The sequence below is a fragment of the Brienomyrus brachyistius genome, unplaced genomic scaffold (assembly GCF_023856365.1).
Source record: "Brienomyrus brachyistius isolate T26 unplaced genomic scaffold, BBRACH_0.4 scaffold86, whole genome shotgun sequence".
Taxonomy (NCBI): domain Eukaryota; kingdom Metazoa; phylum Chordata; class Actinopteri; order Osteoglossiformes; family Mormyridae; genus Brienomyrus; species Brienomyrus brachyistius.
This window is the reverse complement of record NW_026042361.1, coordinates 626,245-645,510: the sequence shown is the minus strand read 5'-3', so window position 1 is coordinate 645,510 and position 19,266 is coordinate 626,245. Positions and strand designations below refer to the sequence as shown.

General features: G+C 39.4%; 1 protein-coding gene across 1 annotated transcript; it reads left to right on the top strand.

Annotated features, from left to right (window-relative positions):
• The first annotated feature begins 12,497 nt into the window (after positions 1–12,497).
• On the top strand, positions 12,498–18,612 carry LOC125727090 (zinc finger protein 830-like). Its single transcript, XM_049003765.1, has 10 exons — positions 12,498–13,092; positions 13,467–13,566; positions 13,852–13,972; positions 14,233–14,263; positions 14,616–14,800; positions 15,027–15,117; positions 15,623–15,686; positions 17,428–17,508; positions 17,756–17,832; positions 18,027–18,612. Exons 1-10 carry the CDS (start codon positions 12,920–12,922, stop codon positions 18,214–18,216), a joined length of 1,113 nt encoding a protein of 370 aa, XP_048859722.1. The 5' UTR covers positions 12,498–12,919; the 3' UTR covers positions 18,217–18,612.
• The last annotated feature ends 654 nt before the right edge of the window (positions 18,613–19,266 follow it).

The following is a 19,266-nucleotide window of genomic DNA, read 5'->3' as shown; positions in this document are numbered from 1 at the left end:
CCACAACTTCATAGCTCAGGGGACAAGTCTGACGTGTAAAACTATTTTTGAAGTGCTTATTTTTTTAATTGCAGTGTTATTGTAAGTAGTGTTGTCCTGTCTCACCCATCCTGCTTATTAGTCTCCAAGTCCTTCCTCCAGTCACAGAGATCACCGTGTGTTTTTCCTCAGTTCTAGTTGTTATTTGTGTATTTATTTGTGTTGCAGAAGATTTAAATATCCTTAGCGAAGCTGTAGGTGACACAAAGCACAATTCTTAAAATAAGGACAAATTATTTGGGCAGAATGTTACCATTACTACTGTCACGATGCTTATATGTATGCATTCATTTCATTGTCTCATCAATTGATTTCATACAATTTGAAATTGAGAAATTTGATGTTTGTTCTGTTGATTCTTTAACTTTTATGCTGGATATTGAGTTAACGCCAGAAAGGATAATGATTTACCATAAAAATTACAACATAGCACTGTGGCAGCTTGTGGTTCTGGACTAAAAAGTTAGTATCAAAACTGTAGATTACCATATTCTTGTGACTAGAGCAGAAAACCTTTTAGGACTCAGGGGACAAGTGGTTTGTTAGTTTAGGTCATATCTGCCAAACAGTTTTAACTGCCAAATTATTAAGGATCAAGATGTGTCTCATGACTGCTTTGTGGCCCCTAATCTTTTTCCTGTATAGACTGGGTCATGGATAAATCATTGTTAAGCATGGTCTTAATTACCATTGTAATGGCAATAATACAGAACCCCATGTAACTGTGAGAATTAGGAATCTATAGAATATTTTTATCGGCACATAAACCAGGTTGGTGTAAATTGTTTGGCACAATTCTCCTGTTCATACATTGCAAGCAACGTGGGCAAAAATCAGATTAGAGAATCTTCAGTGATCAGAATACAAAAGACATTCAGGAATAAATAGTGGTAGATATTTAAGTATGAAGTGATAGGAATGAGAGTATATACATAAAAACGAATATACATATACTTAGTAGGCATTCATAAGCAAAGAGTGCTGAACGGACAGAAATATGAATCGGTAGGAGTTACAGGGCAGCTGTCAGTTGGATGTGTTTTGAAAAAGTCCCTTATAAGGTGCAGTGAAGTAGCTATAAAAGGCTAGGAAATGAGATGCAGAACTATCTTAAGCACTATCGGTAAACATCATAAATGGAAGCATTTGGAGGGAGCATGTATTCAAGGACTGTAGTGATTTATTTTCCTGTGATGAGCTCACGAATCAATCGAGACCTTCCAAAAACCATCCCGCTGCAGTGAGGCCGGCTTTCAAAAGGGTAACCGCAAAGAAGCAGACTTCACCCGTTCTCACCACAATGCGATTTTTCAGTTTTTCAACAAGACCAGTCCAGGTATCTGATTAATCATTGGGAACTTGTCTTGCCAATCTGCCACTTCTTCAACTTTCTTTTGTTACTGATGTCCGAAGATGGAGTGGTTCCTGGCCTCTGCCTCAGTAATCAGACCCTCCAATTCAGATTCATTGAGTTTTTTTTTCTCTTCTTGCCCTATTTCTTTTTACCATTATGAAGAGCATGTTCATACTCATCCTGGATGAAGAGAAGTTGGGTTGAGAGACTTGTGCATATACATTTAACATTATATTGACGAGGTGCAGTGTGCTGGAGTATGTGTTCACACGGCTTTACTTATCTGAATGTTTTTGAATGCACAATTCCACCTTCCTTTGTATGCAACCTCTTAGTATAAAATCCACAAAGATTTATATATGAGGTCCCAGGTGCATATTCATATTCTTATTCTGAGACTCCAGATACTGTAGTAAGTGATCATGAACCAAAAATGTGGAGAAAGTGAGACCAAAAAGACTCATGATATCAGGCACTTTGCTGACCAGAGGTACTCGAGGCTGCTGTGATCTGCAGTGACAACCAATGGACAGTTATCTCCCTCCAACTGAAGTTGCCATTCTTTTAGCACCATTTTACAGCTCCCTGTTGCTGGTATCGTAATTATGTTCTGCAGGAGAAGGGCAATTGGAGAAAAAGGCACGTAAAAAGAGGTTCTCAGATGACTCCACATGCTGATGTAGCGTTGTACTTACTTCCATTTTTGAGGCATCCACTTCCACCACAAATAACTTGTCTTATTTATCACATGCATAGTCATACAGGCACAACATGCAGTGAAATGTATCCTGAACGGCTCTTTTCACTGCAACATTAGAATCATTTAAGAAGGAACAAGCAAGAATACAGTTACAAGGGATATTAAAAAAATAAATAAAAATAAAAAAATTAAAATAGAACTTTGAATATAAAACAGATTGAAACAGATTCACAGATGTGCAATATGCAGTTATAAAGTTAAAGTTCATTATGCAATGACAGCATAACAGTGTAACAGTAAAAAACCTGAGTGACAGTGTAGTGACTTGAACAGTGCATTAATAATGATGGAGACAATATGGAGTGATGACAATGAGACCCTGAGAAGGTTGCTGTCCAGAATACTATACTAGAATACTATACTATAATAATATACTATAATATATAAAGTACTATAATAATGTACTATAATACTATACTGTAAAGAGAGGGGGCATGTCCTGATTGAGGAGTCAAATGGCCGGAGGATACAACCTCCTGAGTCTTTCTCCTCCTGGCCATGATGGTGCGGAACTGCCTGCCTGATTGCAGAGGCTGAAACGGCTCGTTACTGGGGTGAGACCAAGTCTTTTACAATCCTTACAGCTCTGGACCTACATCTCCTGGTGTAAATGTCCTGCAGTGAAGGGAGAGCAGAACTGCAGCAGCGTTCCGCTGCATGGATCATTCTCTGATGTTGGCAAACTTCTAAATATGTGAATTAGTTTGATATGATCAGGGAAATTAAAAACAGCCATATGTGCAAAGATTAAAGATCCAGCGTATACTGGAGGAATGAGACAAAAGAGCTTGAATTTCACCAGTTTAACACATAAGTGGTTCCCCACTTGACACCTGGGGAGGGATCTTCAGTATAAAATTTGTTGCGCGGAGGCAGGTCAAAATGTACAGATCTCTACTAGCGGGACCTATCCCATATTTTGGAGTATTTGGAGTATCATATTGAAGAATAAAATCCCATGTTCCGCTTTGAGAAAAAAAAAGGGTTTGTTTGTAAGCATTCCATTGACTGGTGGAGTTCTACATATGGACTGGTACCCCTGTGGGAACCCTTGTGTAAGGTAATCAGTGTCACACGTACAGCAAATTCAGAATTGAAGAGTCATAGATGGTGAACTTGCTAACCTAAAAGGTGTAACTAGGTACCAATAATGCCTGCTTAACCTCATCCTGATAGGTGGACTTATTCTTGTTAATGATCGTAATAGTGATCGCCATCTCTCTTGATAGAACTGTAACCGTCACCATCCACACAGCCAGATGTGGACAGGGGGTACAGGGGGTACAGGGGGCACAGGGGGCACAGGCTCCGAGCATCACTCTGTGGGATGCTTGTGCTATGGATCAGGATGCAGCAGTTTTTGTTTCTCACCCACACATGCTGGCATCTGCCAGTGAGAAAGACCAGAAACCAGTTGCATATGGAAGCATAGTCCAGTAACTTATTAATGAGTGTTGACAGAAATAAATAATGTGCTCTCAAATTGTCAAGTGTATATATGTGAAGGAGTTTGTATTGATGACCGATGGGTGGCAGCTGTGAGCTAAGCCAATGTTGTAAAGTGTTAATAAAGTTTTTCTTCTTGACGGTAAAGAGACAGGAGTTTAACGTGTGTGTGTCAGTCCTCCATAAAGATATATACATTCAGTTTAGTATAATATTTTACACGCCATAACCGCTGTAGCATGTATTTCTGCTAACAATGAGCCATAAGGGGGTGACCGTGCTAAATGCTGAACTATAGTTTACAAAAATATAACTGATTATAAAGGTTTTATAATTTATTATTTATTGTCCAATGGAGCTAGAGTGGGATAGAGTGTCCTGTACATAAACTGTACTGGTAGATAATGTGATGATGGTCAGACCAGTCTATAAAAGAACTTCATGACAATGGGATCAAGTGCTACTAACAGTAGATTTTAAAATGTCCACTTTGTGTTTCATTAGAATCAGAATGATTGGAGTGTTTTTCGAATAGGTGGCGACTGTAGTCTCCCTCATGGGGAGGTTAAAAATGTCCATGAAAACACCAGCAGGATGCACCGTTGCTGGATGGGACATAGACTGGCATGGGAGGACCTTTGTTTGCAAGATCAAAACAAGCATGAAATGCATTACGGTTGTCAGGGAGAGAAGTTGAATTGGAGATGTCAGTTTGTTTTTGGATTGCAATCAGCAAGGTTCTTAGTGCCACGTTTAATGTGTATCTTCAGGGCTGGGACACCATAACTCTCGTTTGTCTGATATTCTGTTTTCACCTGTTTTATTTGTTTCTGGAGATCGTAACTACATATTTTAAAGCTGGAGGCCTTGAGAGTGATACTCGGCAGTGCAGGCCTGCATCAGACCTTAAATGTACCCATTACTCCATGGCTGGACTGTGGAGGCCAGTATATCAGTAGTCAGCTGTCCTGGTTAGCCTAGCTATAAAGGACTAGGTACCACTGCAACAAAAAACACTGAACACAAATCTAGATGACTAACATATATATATATATATATATCCTATGAACATATGAGTGGATGAGTTTATATCATGGCCCACGGCTGCAGTAGATTTCATTCCCTCCTACTATTAAAGCAATGTTATCAATCTCCTGGGTAATGACTTTGGTAATGGAATTATAGATTAGCTGCATCTACTCATTTAGCAGATGCTTTTGTTCTTAGCAACATATAAGCCAGAATCAAAGAGCAAGGGGTTGGCCAACATCCCTAGAAAAGTTGGGGCTAAGAGTCTTGCTCATAATTTGATTATTCTGCCCAGCACAGGACTTCACAACCCACAACCTTCTGGATAGGGGCACAAGTTCAGAACTTTCTGAGATACACCTCCCATCTACTAGGTGACAAGCAATAGGCTTTGTTTGTTCTTTGAAAATCCTTGAATTGGGCTGAATCCATATTGAAGGCTCAGTCTTTTGTTATGACATCTTCCTCTGGACCGAGACCAATAAATAAAAACAGAAACTTTACTAAAAAGATGCACAAATCAAAAACAGACGCTGACACATGCCAAAGTGCGGTCTTAACAGCTTTCAGTGATTTCGCCCTTGACAGTTGAGTATTCAGTGCCAACTGGAACGGGTTCGCTGACTGCAAGGTCCCCAGACAAGGGGGGAACCTTGGGATTCATGTGACAAGGATGGGATTTTGAATCAAAATAAGGTCTGGTGAATTGCCAACAAAATCCATGAAGCTAGTTCAGAAACAGCAAAAAGAAATTAAAACTGCAACACAGTCAAAAAACTGAGATCCAAGACAACTAAGACTAAAACATTAGTATAACACGCTTACCTAACATTACAAACCCAAGATGAAGCTTACCTTAGCAATAGTCATAATATATTTAAATTGATTGAAGGTTGACTGATTTACTGTAGGTGACAATCAACGCTGACTGGAAGTATCTGGGTTTGGGACCTTGGGAATCTGGACTGGATGTCATTTATAACATCCTCTGGATAAAATCCGATGATAGAAATTACTAGTAACTCCTAGTGGTTTCTGTTGTCAAATACTAATATTAAAACAAAAACAGCATCTGTAAAGTCACTGAAGAAATAAACATGGATAAACAAACTCCAGAAGACATACATGCTTAAAACAAAGTTCCAGCTTCGAATGGTCATGTTTAAAAACACCGATGAGAAAATAATTACTAACAAAAATAAATCAAGCAAATATGGAAGGAACACACAGTGGAGATCTACAATAGAATTATGAGTAACTAAGATATATTTAATTAAAAATTAAAGTGGAAGTCAGACTAGCCTTGATAGGAAGACCACAAAGATAAATACCATCCCATTGGACATATTAAAAGCAACTGAAGAATCAAAGTGCTGATCAAATTTGGAGAACAGCTGAGCTGCTCTCCAAAAGATTGGAAAAGACCAGTTTGCTTTCCAATTCCAAAGGAGATCTGACAGACTGAAACTATTACACAATTTCTCTCATTTGCCAATAAATTTGTGCTAAAAGTCATTCTAGATAGATAAGCTACCAACTTCAAAAGAATGTACACGATCAGCAGTTGTACATGATGAATTCAGGGAAGGCTGAAGAAGAAGACATTGATGAAGCATAATGGATAAACTAACGAATACCAGATCAAAATCAACATTTATGTTGACCATATGAAGAAGTGAAAAGTTATCAGGAAAATGAGCGTACTAGAGCATCTCATTTCCTTATGAAGAATCTCTACATTGTATTCAACTTGTATGGGGAACATAAAAATGAGAGAAGCTGGACTGGAAAATGGGAAAAGACGACCTGAGAGATAAAGGACAAGCAAAAAAGATGGGATTATTGCTAACTGTGAGGAACTGGAAGCAGTCGTTGTACAATTTGTACAATAATTACCTTTGGGGAAATTGTAAAAATATAGCAAATAACCAAAGTACATACTTACAAAACACTTACACGTACTCGTTTGTATTCTAGCTCTGTGTTGTTGATTTTGTTCTCTACTTTGGCGTGTGTGTGGTGGATCAAACTTGCCCTAAGCCTCAAGACTGCAGAATCCCATCAGCCTTCTCCTCAAAAAGGCATGTAGAACCACCTCTTCAGACGGCACCTCAGCCCTGAGTTCCTGGCTGCATCCCCTTAACAGTTTTCGACTATTAATCAAATTTTTATGGCCTCTATTTGAATGAGCCATTTGACTTGTGAATGCATGAAGGAAATAAATGGGTGATCTATATCTTATATTATATTGTCACACTCTCGTATTATAACTATATTTTTGCTGCACACTTGCTGCTCTTTGCACTTCTGATTAGATGCTAAACTGAATCTCGTTGCCCCTGTATTTATACATGTGTAATGACAATAAAGTTGAATCTAATCTAATCTAATCTAATCTAATCTAATATTTTTGAATCTCTCATTGACATCAATACACCAAAACACTTGCTTGAACTTTAAAGTAACCTTAAGGTAATCTCCTGCTAACCTTGAGTACCATGTCAAGTCACTATGAAACTGCAGCTTCCAGGAGCTGTTTCTAATTTAAATCCTCTAATTATTGCTTTCTATCTTGGCCTTAATTTCCTGCAAACCCAGTAAATGAAAATAGAATCTAAGGCCATTTAATTGACTAATTTAATAGAGGCTGTTTTGATAAGTCATTTTGAGGGAAAACAGTGCTGAGGTCAGTTTCATGACAACACTGTTCATATCATTACTTATGATAAAATTATTCACACTAATTTTAAACTGTTAAAATCATCCCATTAAATTCCTTGGTACAGTTATTAAAAGATATTTCATTTTTAAGGTTCATAGAGAGAGAAAAATCCTTTTGATGTAACATTATCTTATACTGAAAATGTACATAATTTATTTCATGTTTTATTTTAGTGTGACACAAATAGGATGCTTCTCTGTGAAATGCCACTGCTTGGCACCAGAAAGGATTCACAGTATAGCAGTTGTGCTTCATTCATCTCTATGCGGGAATGGGCTGCCTTCACATGTTCCCTCTTGTTCTCCATGAGAGCGACAGACGTATATATCAGCGGAAGCTTTTCTTAGGATCTGTGCCAGAATCTAACACCCCAGGAACAGTCATGGTTAAAGACTCCACTCAAGGCCCCAACACTGACACCATCACCTTTTGGACAAGGACTCTGAAGCCCAACGCTTAAGGTTATGCACCATCCCACTAGTGTGTCGTTTTATTACTAATACAAAACAAGACAATGCAAGCAATACAAATCTGATAGACAGACAAGTGCCCGGACGAGATGTGCTATAGTTTGCTGCTTTAGATCATGAAGCTGCCTACCTTTTGTTATAGCTGTGCTTAAAAGTTCAGTCTCTTATCCAAAATGGGGCAATCTCATTTGGAAATGGGGGCAGGTGCTCCGGCAGAAGTACAGAGGCCAATCTTTGTCCCGTTAACATAGAAACATCGAACTTAATCCAGTGCCAGGAGATTATGAAAAGCAGCGAAAGCAGACTTACAAGTGCAATGCAAGTGACTGTACCACTGGCTTCCAGACCTACACAGACATTCGGTGCTGGTTTTTGAGGGAACCTGCAGAATAACCGTATTATGTTTGCAGAAGTGACATTCCTTGATCTTTAGCCTGGTCCTTTTCCTGACAAGATTCAGAATGATTTTGATCTTCAGCTCCAACTTAACATGTTGGTGTAAGGTGTAAAACTAACACCTTGCTGGAAATGATCATAGAGCTGGAAGAACAAATCAGAGAACACAAGCAAATCAAAGATAGAACTTTTATAGTCTTACTCTGCCAATCCATATGTCCCATTTAGTCTTTATCATCAGCTCTGATGGAGTCATCACCTGAGGAAGGTGAATTTGGCAGGCTTCATTGGAAGTGCAAATGCAGGGAACCCATGGTCCCTACGCAGTATCCTTTTGAAATCTTTTGGCATTCAGCAACACACCTGCATAACAGACTTTAAAGTCTATTAGTGAATCAATACTTCTGAATGTAAAGGTAAAACAATCTGCAACCACAGGCTCATTAATAGGGTCCTGAGTGACTGACATCAAGCATTAATTTTAAACTGAGGGATCAAAGTTAGTGAAAAATTTCTAAATTTGTTATCTGTATCTATTTATTAACACAATGAGGTCAACTTGAGGAAATTAAAAATTATGGGTACTCCAATCAAAACTCTTACTGGTTGTGTAGGTAATTCTATCATCATTTACACCCCAGGTTGCCAAAACTCCAAAAGCAACACATAAGTTTGATTCTTTTGTTTGCCTTCCCCAGGTAATGACTGGTTACCATGATTGCTGCAGGTTTACTGCACCTGCCCTTGTTTCAGAGATTCTAGATTATAGGTCAGAAAACTTGCGCCATGCAGGGCAGCAGCCAGAATAATGCGGCATGAGAATGTAAGGCGTGGGGGGATTTGGGGCTGGGAGGGAGCGCAATATAAAATAAGGTGTGAGGAGCAAGGAAAGCAAAAGAGTCATTTCAGTGCAAGCAGGTTGGTGGTGGGGGGCGGGCAGGTACAAAAGGACAAAATCAGGGTCTGCATGTATCCTGCAGGGAGAGAAAAGAAGGTTCTGTCTTATATAAGGATTGGGAATAAGAAACTGGTGAGCATAATGGATGGGCTTGTGACCTGTTTGACCTGTCCAGGATGTCCACACCTCCTCCATAATTATGCCTCATGTGTGTATGCCAGGTATGACGTGCTCTGGTTTCAACCCCAGACAGACCCCCATGCCTTATTGCTTTTGATTCAGTATAACACCCAAGTCGCAGCCCCCCCCTTCCTGGCAAAACAGGATCTTCATTCTTCATGTTTACTTTCAGTGTTATGTCAATCCCCTATCTACCCAATCCCTGTCACGCTAAAAAGGAAACCCTATCAACCAAAAACGTTATTAACTGCCAAATCCCCATATCATGTATTTTTGCTTGCTATCATATCCCAGAGTGATCTGGCAATATACTGCCATGACTTCTCATCATTAGAGAAGGAACAACTTATCCATTTTTAATTTTGCTTCATAAATATTTCAGCAGATACTTTTTCTGGACATTGACACATCCCTTGCTAGCTGCAAATGTTTTTCAAAAGTGCAGAAGTAAAAACGCTTTATAGCATGACCTCACCATAAATTTTTTTCCCCTAAAAATAGCTTTAAGAAATCACAAATGCCTAGGAAATTGTATGCCTGCCCATGCATGGCAGTGGATCAATACGGCTCCTGCATTCACAATGAGAATCAGATGAAGAATGAAGGTAAAGGATGATCAATAAGGCAGAGCCAGAGTGCATAACATGCCCACTGCAGATTATTAGCAAACATTCAGATATCAGAGAATGAAGCGTCACTTTCGCAGATTCTGACTCAATGACCACTTCATAAAAATTCTACATATGGGAAATTCTCTCATATAAGAATTTATATTAAAAATATAACTTAAAACTATGAACTCATAGTTACACATGCAATGATCACAAATAAATTTGAAGAAAGAAAGCCTGTGACTCCCGGGGACTATTCCGGATCATCTGAGGCTCCCATGTCGTATTTCTAAAAACGGCATCACTGAAACGCCAAAGGAAGATATGAACCTGCTGTTCCTAAGCTGCACATCATGGGTGCCATCATGCACAATGCAGAATACAGTCTCACTGGTTTAGGGGGAGCGGATTTCAATGTTTACTTCTGACAATTGAATTTTCATGCATTTTTATATAAATATGGGTTACTTTTCCGTTGTGGCAATTTCACCAATTAGAAGAATCGGTGATTCCAATGACATTACAAAGCAGACAGTGTGTAATAGGCCTTAAGGGGATGATTATAGAGGTTCATTGTGCCATGTCCATTAAAATCTGTCACTCTCACTGATGTAGTTTTAGTTCCTCCGTATGCTTTCTCGGTGTGATTATATCATGCACTACCCTTTGTGTTATGTTCCAAACATCCAATTCCAGAACAGAAATGCATTGAACGAAATGTGAGGAATTGACAATCTGATCACACGTACAAGGCAAACTACATCAGGCCGAGAGTCCGTAAAGCACAACCGACTGAAACGACTCGCGATGTGTTTCTTAGCATGTCGTGCTCATTCATGAACGCAGTTCATAACAACACCTGACAATATTCTTGGTGAGGCCACTTCTTGGCCAGTGTTCTCCTACCATGCTGGGTCTTTCTCATTCTGTTCTTCATGCAAGCATAGGTAAGACCTAACTGTCCCTGACTGAGCTTTTCCACAAACCCAGTGAGTACCAGGATTTTACATTTACCTAAAATAGCCTTAAATCAGCTGTCGGCGAATGTGTACACCATGCATGAATGGGTTTAATGGTAATAATTTTCAACAGAGTATTGGTCTACATCACAAAGATACAGTCTATTGACGACAGTCAGAGCCCAGGGACAGTGTGCAAAGACACAGGCTTAGGCCGTCCAAGACCACTGTGAAGATGGAAAGACCAAAGACCCAACTCAGGCCATCAAACGTCACCCAGGATATAAAGAAAAGGGTAAGGCTATCGGTATACATTTCTAAAGAAAATAAGTATGTGCGTATTTACCTAGCATAGGTAGGATAGTGACAGTAGAATATCTTTAGAACTTTAGAAGATTTCGCTGGAGAGGTGGATAGTTCAGGTCCAGAATGTACAAATCCAGACCAAGATTCTGTTTCAACCAACCAGGTGAGCATAAAGAGTCACAGTCACAGAGTACTCAACTGGTTGGATGAAACAAAATCTTATTCTGGATTTTTACTTTCTGCACCTGAACTGTCCACCTCTGTATGCCTGGTTTTTATTTATCATCATACTGATATGCCGATTATACATGGGTTGCTACACATTTTGCAATGTCTTGACCCTGAAATGGTGCATCACTTTTCACTTGGAGCCCTTAATGAACCTGTGACAATGATTAATTGAAAACGACACCTGAAGTAGGCATCTATAATTCAATAGTGCAAAACTGTTGTGTACCTTCTCGCTGAATATGTAAAATATCTTTTAATGTCTGCAACAGCTCACCTTTGTATTAACTACATATATTCCATTCTGTTCCATTCTGAAAAATGCCATCTAGTCAACCATTCAATCAATGGCTGCAGAAACACAGACTTTGGCAAAGAGTATAAAACATCCCCCCTTTCCAATTTACAGAACCACTTATCTAATGTAGCATTGCTTGGAGTCTATCCCAGGGAGTGTAAGCTACTCAGAAAAGATGGCCAGAAAGAAGATGAAATGCATAAAATCACTATGCTCAAAATATTATCCTGGAGTTTTGCGCTAAGACAATCACACAGTTGCTGTGTAATCAGAAATCCAAACCAAAATGCCAAGCCAGTGAATTACAAGGAACATGCACACATATGTGTATTCATCTTATCTTTATGAGGACTATTCATTTATTTCTATGGGCATAACCTTAATTCCAACAATGACAACCTTAACCAAAGGTTACAATGTAATATATTCATGACTACACGCACACACACACACACACAAAGTCCATACACACAAAGACAACTGCTAACCATTGTGTCTATACTTTGGTATAATTTTTTTTCAAATTATTAGTGAAAAATTATATTGCCCCTAAAAATCAAATTAATAAAAATCCTCCGGCAAATATAAAAAAAAGCCTAACTGATAAAATATTCACAACTGAAAAGTCTAAAGTATGTTTTTTTAACATAAAAACGATTACTTCAATTTATCGTTGGAAAAGAAAACTGTCCAACAATATTTTAAGCTGAAAATGTCACAATACCACCATCTGTCGGCAAATCCAGGTATTTCGTTACATATTGACCATATTTTTGCGCAGAAAACCCGAGTAAGCTGGGGGAGAACATGCAAAGGCTAAACGCACAGAGTCCAGAGCAGTAATCTTAACACCGCTGGAGGTGTTAGACCATTGTACCATCTTTCATATCTAAATGAATGTTGATAATATTCAGAAATAAGACGTTTAAATAGGGGTTAAATAATTTTAGCTAACCAAAACCTTAACAAATACGTCATTCACAAAGCTATATGTACGAAGGTAGGAAGTGAGAGATTTGGGTCGTGGATATTTAACCGATTAGCATGCAAAACTACTGTTTGTATCTTATAACCTAGAAAATAAGGCGAATGAGGGCAGTTCATGCAATCCACCAACAGTGGCATTACAACACTTATAAGTGAAGTGTGAAGCTGGCAAAAATAAAGGGGAGACTTCCGCTTGCTATTTCCGTTTGTTGTATCAAAATAAAAGTTCTGTTTCGATGCTTGACTTCTACACCGGAATTAAACTCCTGTTTACATCCGGAATGATGGCGTCCTCCCGAAATGACAAGGGAAAGAAATCGGTTAGTCAGGAGGAGCTGCGGCGGCTCATGAAAGAGAAACAGAAAGAAACAACCGGCAAGAAGAAACGTATCGAATCGCCCTTTGCAAAATATCCTTTTGTTTTTATCATGCGTCCTGACGGTAGCTCGCGTTTTGTTTCTAGTCGGCATGTGAGATATGTCTTGTTTACCTGCTGACTCTTTTCGATTTAGTGTTTCATGTTTTACTTTTCCATAGTGTATCGTTGCGTGTGTCCCGATGTGGGCCGGTATGTCGTCTTGGAAGTTCCCTGCTTCATGCCCTGAGCTGCCTCGGATATACTAAAGGCTCATGGCGACCCTGTGCTGGATAAGCCATACGAAAGATAGAATTATGGCCGATGTCTTAGATCAACTTCATTGCCCTTGTAATGTTTTCTATTAATGATTTTTAAACGAGTGACTCCAGATTTTACTTTTATTGACCTTAACCTCCGTCGCTCACGTACAACAGCCTTGGACACCTGAGCTGTGTGCTCTGCAATATTCCCGTCAAGTCTGAAATATTATGGCAAACTCACGTCCTGGGAAAACCACACAAAGAGGTTTGTTTGATATCAAAACATATGGTAGAGGCATATTCAGATTTACAGCATGCTTTGTGTCAAATGCCTGTGCAAAGGGAAATCTGAAATGCTGTGGCATTTGAGTTTTCAAAAGAGCTTATGCCTGTGCAAAGGAACCCAAACTGTGTAGCAGTGTGCTTGATAGTTTGTTTACTAGCACCCTTGTGCCATTTGTTGTTGGTGGGTAGCAATGTATTGAATCTGCTATTAAGGTGTTTGTTAGACAGTGTTTTCACAGTTACCTTTGGGTCTATTTTAATACAGAAAGTGGCTGAACTGAAAGAAACTAAACAAGGTCCGATTGTTGCTTCAGTTAGTCAGAATCCTACATCTTCTGTGCTAAAACGAAAGACATCAGACTCCCAACAGCCTGCAGCAAAAAAAGGTAAACTATTTGCGCCATGGACAATTTGGATTTACGTATTTCCTAAAGAGATTTATCCTTTATTTATGTATGGTTAATGAATTAACACATTCTCCAAAGAAGAATTTTGTCCATTCTGTGTTTATGCTGACAAACAGGAATATATTGAGCATTGTTATCTGAAATATTTAGATTTATATCAAATATGAGTTTCACAGCAGTTCTTGCCAAAAATTAAATTGTTCAGTAGAGCACATGTGATTTACAGAATTACCTTACAGGTAAAGCAGAGGGTTCATCATCTGTGTCAGGGTGAGTTTTGACATTATGTGCATGCATTTTATTTCTCTTGTATTTAATTGTTTTTCTAGTTGCTATAAATAGAAACAGGAACATAGGAAATGGGTGGGACATATCCCCAACATTTACCTTGGCTTCATTCAGTTGTCCAATACGTAAACCTTTGCATTTGAATTATTACGTTGTTTCCCACCCAATGTGAAACTCAATCTATGCTGTTGTTTGGAAATAATTGTGATGTTAGGTCAGTTGCATTGTAAATTTTTGTTGTGAGTGGCACAACCTGAACTACATTTCTGGTGTAATATGGTTGCTCTGAATCAGGTATTTGTGTGCATGTCCATTTTCTGCTCCCATTCTCTAGGATTCCTGCAGACTTTTTTGATGGAGGACTGGGACAGAATACTGCAGGCTCGAAAAAACCATCAGGGCTTGGGTTACTAGCTGGGAACTATGATGATGATGAAGATGATGCTGTTGGTGATGCAGAGCAAACAAAGCAGAACGTTGCTCTCTTGCCTTCATCCACCACACCTGGACTCCCAGCAGGTAATTTGTATAGGACAGTCATTTAAAGTTCTGATACATAAGGCTGCTTTAGATGACATGAATGGAATAGTATTGGCATGGATGAGCTAATCACTTACACAGTACTACGCAGTGGAACAGATCAACCTTTCACTTGGAAAAGTTTAGCCAATAAAAAAACATTGTATAATATGTGGCATAATTGGTGTTTATATATATATAATATATATATTTATGTACTGCCCAGACTTTTTTGACAGTGGCCTTCCCAGCGTTCCTGCTGTGTCTCACTCAGGATCCATTCTGAAAGTAGATGAACCAGAGAAGCCTGTGGAAAGGTATGGGACAGTACTGCGTTCTTAATTATTAATTGTGTGTGTGTGTGTGTGTGTGTGTGTGTGTGTGTGTGTGTGTGTGTGTGTGAGTGAGTGAGCATGATTGCGTGTTTGGGTAAGCATATTTCATAATGCTTTACATTAAAGGCACCTTCATAATGTCTTCATAGAACATTCATAAGCAGCATGTAAGGATATCTTAACGTTCTGACATACCTTAACAGCTTTAATATACATTTATAGCAAACATTATATGATAATAACAACATAATTGTATAATATTTATTAATGTATATTAAAGTTGTTAAGATATTAAGGTATACTTACTTGCTGCTTATGAATGTTCTATGAATGCATTAAGAAAGCACACTGAAAGTTCTGTGAATGTATAATGAATGCATTATGAAGGCTATGAGGATACACTCTACTTCTAATGAAATATTTGAATTTCTGATCATATCTGACTGTGTGAGCATATAGTGATAATTTGACCTTTGTACTTTTACAGGAAGGAGAACACAGCTGAAGCCTTACCTGAGGGATTTTTTGATGATCCGGTGATAGATGCAAAGGTAAAATATGTCTTTTATTTTGCATAATAATGTGAGCATTATCGAAAGGATTTGGGGCAATTCGGATCATTCTCTCAATCTGCCGAGTTCCCCTGCTGTCAGAAAATCAGATCTGCAGTCTGCTTAGAGCACTACTGAATGTTATCGTGTCACAAGCACTCTGATAAGTTGAACTAATTTATTGGAACTTTATCTACAATTGAAATAGAGATAATTAGTCTTATTAGCTTGGTTGGTGCTGTTCAAAGAACAAAAAGAGGAGCATTGAATTAGCATCATATTCCCAGACATCTGCTCCCCTTACCTGTCTTTCTACAGATGTTCTGTATTTTCTCTTTATAGTCTCCTCCTCCTTTTATGTGCTTTATTGTAGCTGTTTCAGGTCAAATGTATTTATATCAAGCAACGCCACATTTGTTGCCAGTCTACCATTAGACATATTAAACCATTTTCTGAGACTGCGGCCATTATTTGTTTTATATGATACAGTAGTGTCTTGGAACACAAACTTAATTCATTCCAGAAGGTGATTTGGTCGAGGACCAAGTCAGATTTCCACATAGGAAATTATGTAAATTAATTTAATCCGTTCCAGACCACCGAGTGATTGCCTATTTAAACGTATCTACCTAACTAACTAATGATAAAAAGCATTAACAATCAATATGAAACGGCATGAAAATCACACATGCAAAAGCAATAAACATGAGACAAATGACAATCCCATACTCTGAAGCGAGAGCAGACATACACGTACCAGTCTTGCTATAATTTCCTTTTTAAGTTTACTGGTACTCTTACTAGGTCCATTTGCCTTTTTTCAGCCCATCAGAGACACACCTTGATCTGTACAAATTTTAGCAGGTCTGTTTTGCTTTGTTGTGTTCCGAATTTTCAGTCTAGTTGCATCTAGTTTTTTCTCGACCAGTCCGTTCAAGGTCTGATTTGGTACAACTTAATGTGTCTTGACCCATACGCTTAAACTTTAGCAGGAATGGTCGAGTTCCAAAATTACAATTCAGTCTAGGTACAAGTACAAAAAAAAAAAAAAGATTTCAACAGACCGTTCGATGTCATAGTTGGTCGAGTTAAGAGGCGTTCAAGTTCCAAGGTTCTACTGTATTATGTTTAAATTTACTTCAGTTCATATCTGGAAGATTGAAAGATGTTACTCTGTTTAACAGTGTTTATACTTTTAGATATCTGAACCAGTTCAGTCTGAGAGGAGCCTGCACCTTAATTCCTGCATTATTATGAATCTGTGGGCCAGCTCCATGGGGATAAATAATTTAACAGCATGATGAATGGGTCCTTTGCCAGTGCTGCTATAGTCAGTACAGTCAGTTAGTGAGAGGGACAGTACAACGAGTATTGGAATAATTATGCCGAACTCACTTAAAAGAATATGAACTTGACAGTGGTAAAAAAAAGTGTAAACAGTATTAATGATTAATTAAAAAAAAAAAAAACCTCATTGCACGCTGAATTCTATTCTTGAGATAAATGACAGCAATGAATGAGAGTAAATGTTGTTTAGTACTGTAATATTTTGGTCAGATATCTGAAATTGTCGTAATATCCACCATAAGAGATGGCAGGGAGTCTGATTCACTCCAGTTCAGCTCAGCATGGCTTGGCCGTGTGTGAAGTAGGGAAGGCTGGAAGGGCTGCGTCTGGAGCTGCATCACACCACAACAGGACACACCTAAGCGGAAAGGTGACGCTGGGCCTGTGATTTCAGGTACGCAAGGTGGATGCCCCCAAAGACCTGATGGACAAGGAGTGGGAGGAGTTTCAGAAGGAAATGCGGCATGTGAACAGCGTAAGGGGACAGACACTCTCCTTGAGCGCTGATGAAGAACAGCCCTCTGCCAGCCATTACCCCATGACCTGCATTTATTTACATTTATTTACAATTTCAGCAGGTTACATACTGAATTATATAAATTGTATATATCAACCCACGTGTAGCATAGATACCTGCTACAGATTGGCATGCGTATGGCCACCGTGTAGAACATAGTGCCAGGTCATCACACCTGTCCCTTACCTGGGTACCTTCATCACAGGCCTCAGAAGCTATCGTTGCTGAGGAGGATGAGGATGGTCGTCTGGAGCGTCAGATTGACGAGATTGACGAGCAGATGTGGGTAACCCTGTAGAGATTGTACAGTGAGTGAGTGAGTGAGTGAGTGAGTGTGAGTGAGTGAGTGAGTGAGTCCGTCCATCCATCCATCCATCCATCCATCCATCCATCCATCGAGAGTCTTATTGGTGTATTCAGACACTCAGGGATGCGAAAGAGTTGATTGACCGTACTGTGTTTGACCATCTTCACAGTGAGTGTTACCGGCGAGTAGAGTTACTCAGGGACAGAAGGGAGGTGATGAAGAACATGGGGCAGGTGGATTCGAAACCACAGCAGGAACAGAGGAGCAGTGGGGACAAGGAAGAGGAGGAGGATGAGGAGGAGGAGGAACTCTTTAGTCTGCTGTCTCGTGACTGGAGAGCCAAAAGAGTGCTGAACTAAACTATTAAAACCCAAACTGATCCATTGCTAAACTCCTAAATGCTTCAGCTGTTATGATTTAGCAATATGCTTTGAACCTTTAGATAACAGGACTAAGCAGATATATTTTCTAGATTAATTATGAGAAAGTTTGATTTCAAGTTCCTTCCCTGAGCTCCCCAAGACCGCACTCAAATGACGAAGACACTTTAAGCAGTCAGAGCCCCATTCTTTACCTACCATGACCAAAAAACCCTGAATGTTGATGTGTAACTGCAGCCTTTCTTGCTGGTCAGCCACACTGGGTGACAAGCCACTTGCTTTTTTGTACATTTCTGAATGTGAATATCCAGTGTTGATGAGGCCTCCTGTCCAAATCTCTCTGTATTAAAGAATTTTTCTTTTTGTTTTTTGAAACACTGCCTGGCTGCTTTGCTGACACTGTCCATGCCCACTGCCCATGTCACGAAGCAGTATGGAATGACTATGCTGATCTCTTGACTGGATTGTCAGTAGTTTGCAGTCTATGTAAGTGACATGGAAGATGGGGCTGTTAGCAGCGTGGGTAATATGGAATACCAGAATATATGTCTGATTAATATGTCCTAGTCTTCTGATCATGCATGGTGGGGATTCTAGCGTAATGCCCTGTTATGCGGAATGACCTTGCAGAATGGCTTCAAGCAGGCTGCTGAGTGGCTGAGTGGGCTGAGTGTGCAGCTGCTCGCTGTACATCCCACACTGGCCAGAGACCAGCCTCAAACCAGCCTCAGCTGTTTCTTAGGTGGCAGTGTGTGGCTCAGCTGGCTAAACCTTTGTGCCTGCGATCAGAAGGTTGCTGGTTTAAGCCCACCCTTGGTAGAATAGGCATCTTTCTGTGGGCCCTTGAGCAACGTCCTTAGTCCTCAGTTCTATAGGCACAGGACTATAGGTGACTGCCCTGCTATTATGAGTGTGTTTGTCTCATGGAGAGCAGCATGAGGTTGGCAAAAAGAGGATTTCCCCCCAGAAATCAATAAAACATCATTCTATTTTATTAAATTACTATTACAACAGTGATAATGAATCAAG

What these genes read in the sequence shown, in the direction of transcription:
- LOC125727090 (XM_049003765.1), top strand. Translation starts at nt 12,920, where the DNA reads ATGCTTGACTTCTACACCGGAATTAAACTCCTGTTTACATCCGGAATG. An exon ending in TGGGAAAACCACACAAAGAG is followed by an intron (nt 13,567 to 13,851) that starts GTTTGTTTGATA and finishes ATTTTAATACAG; the next exon opens with AAAGTGGCTGAACTGAAAGA. An exon ending in CCAGAGAAGCCTGTGGAAAG is followed by an intron (nt 15,118 to 15,622) that starts GTATGGGACAGT and finishes GTACTTTTACAG; the next exon opens with GAAGGAGAACACAGCTGAAG.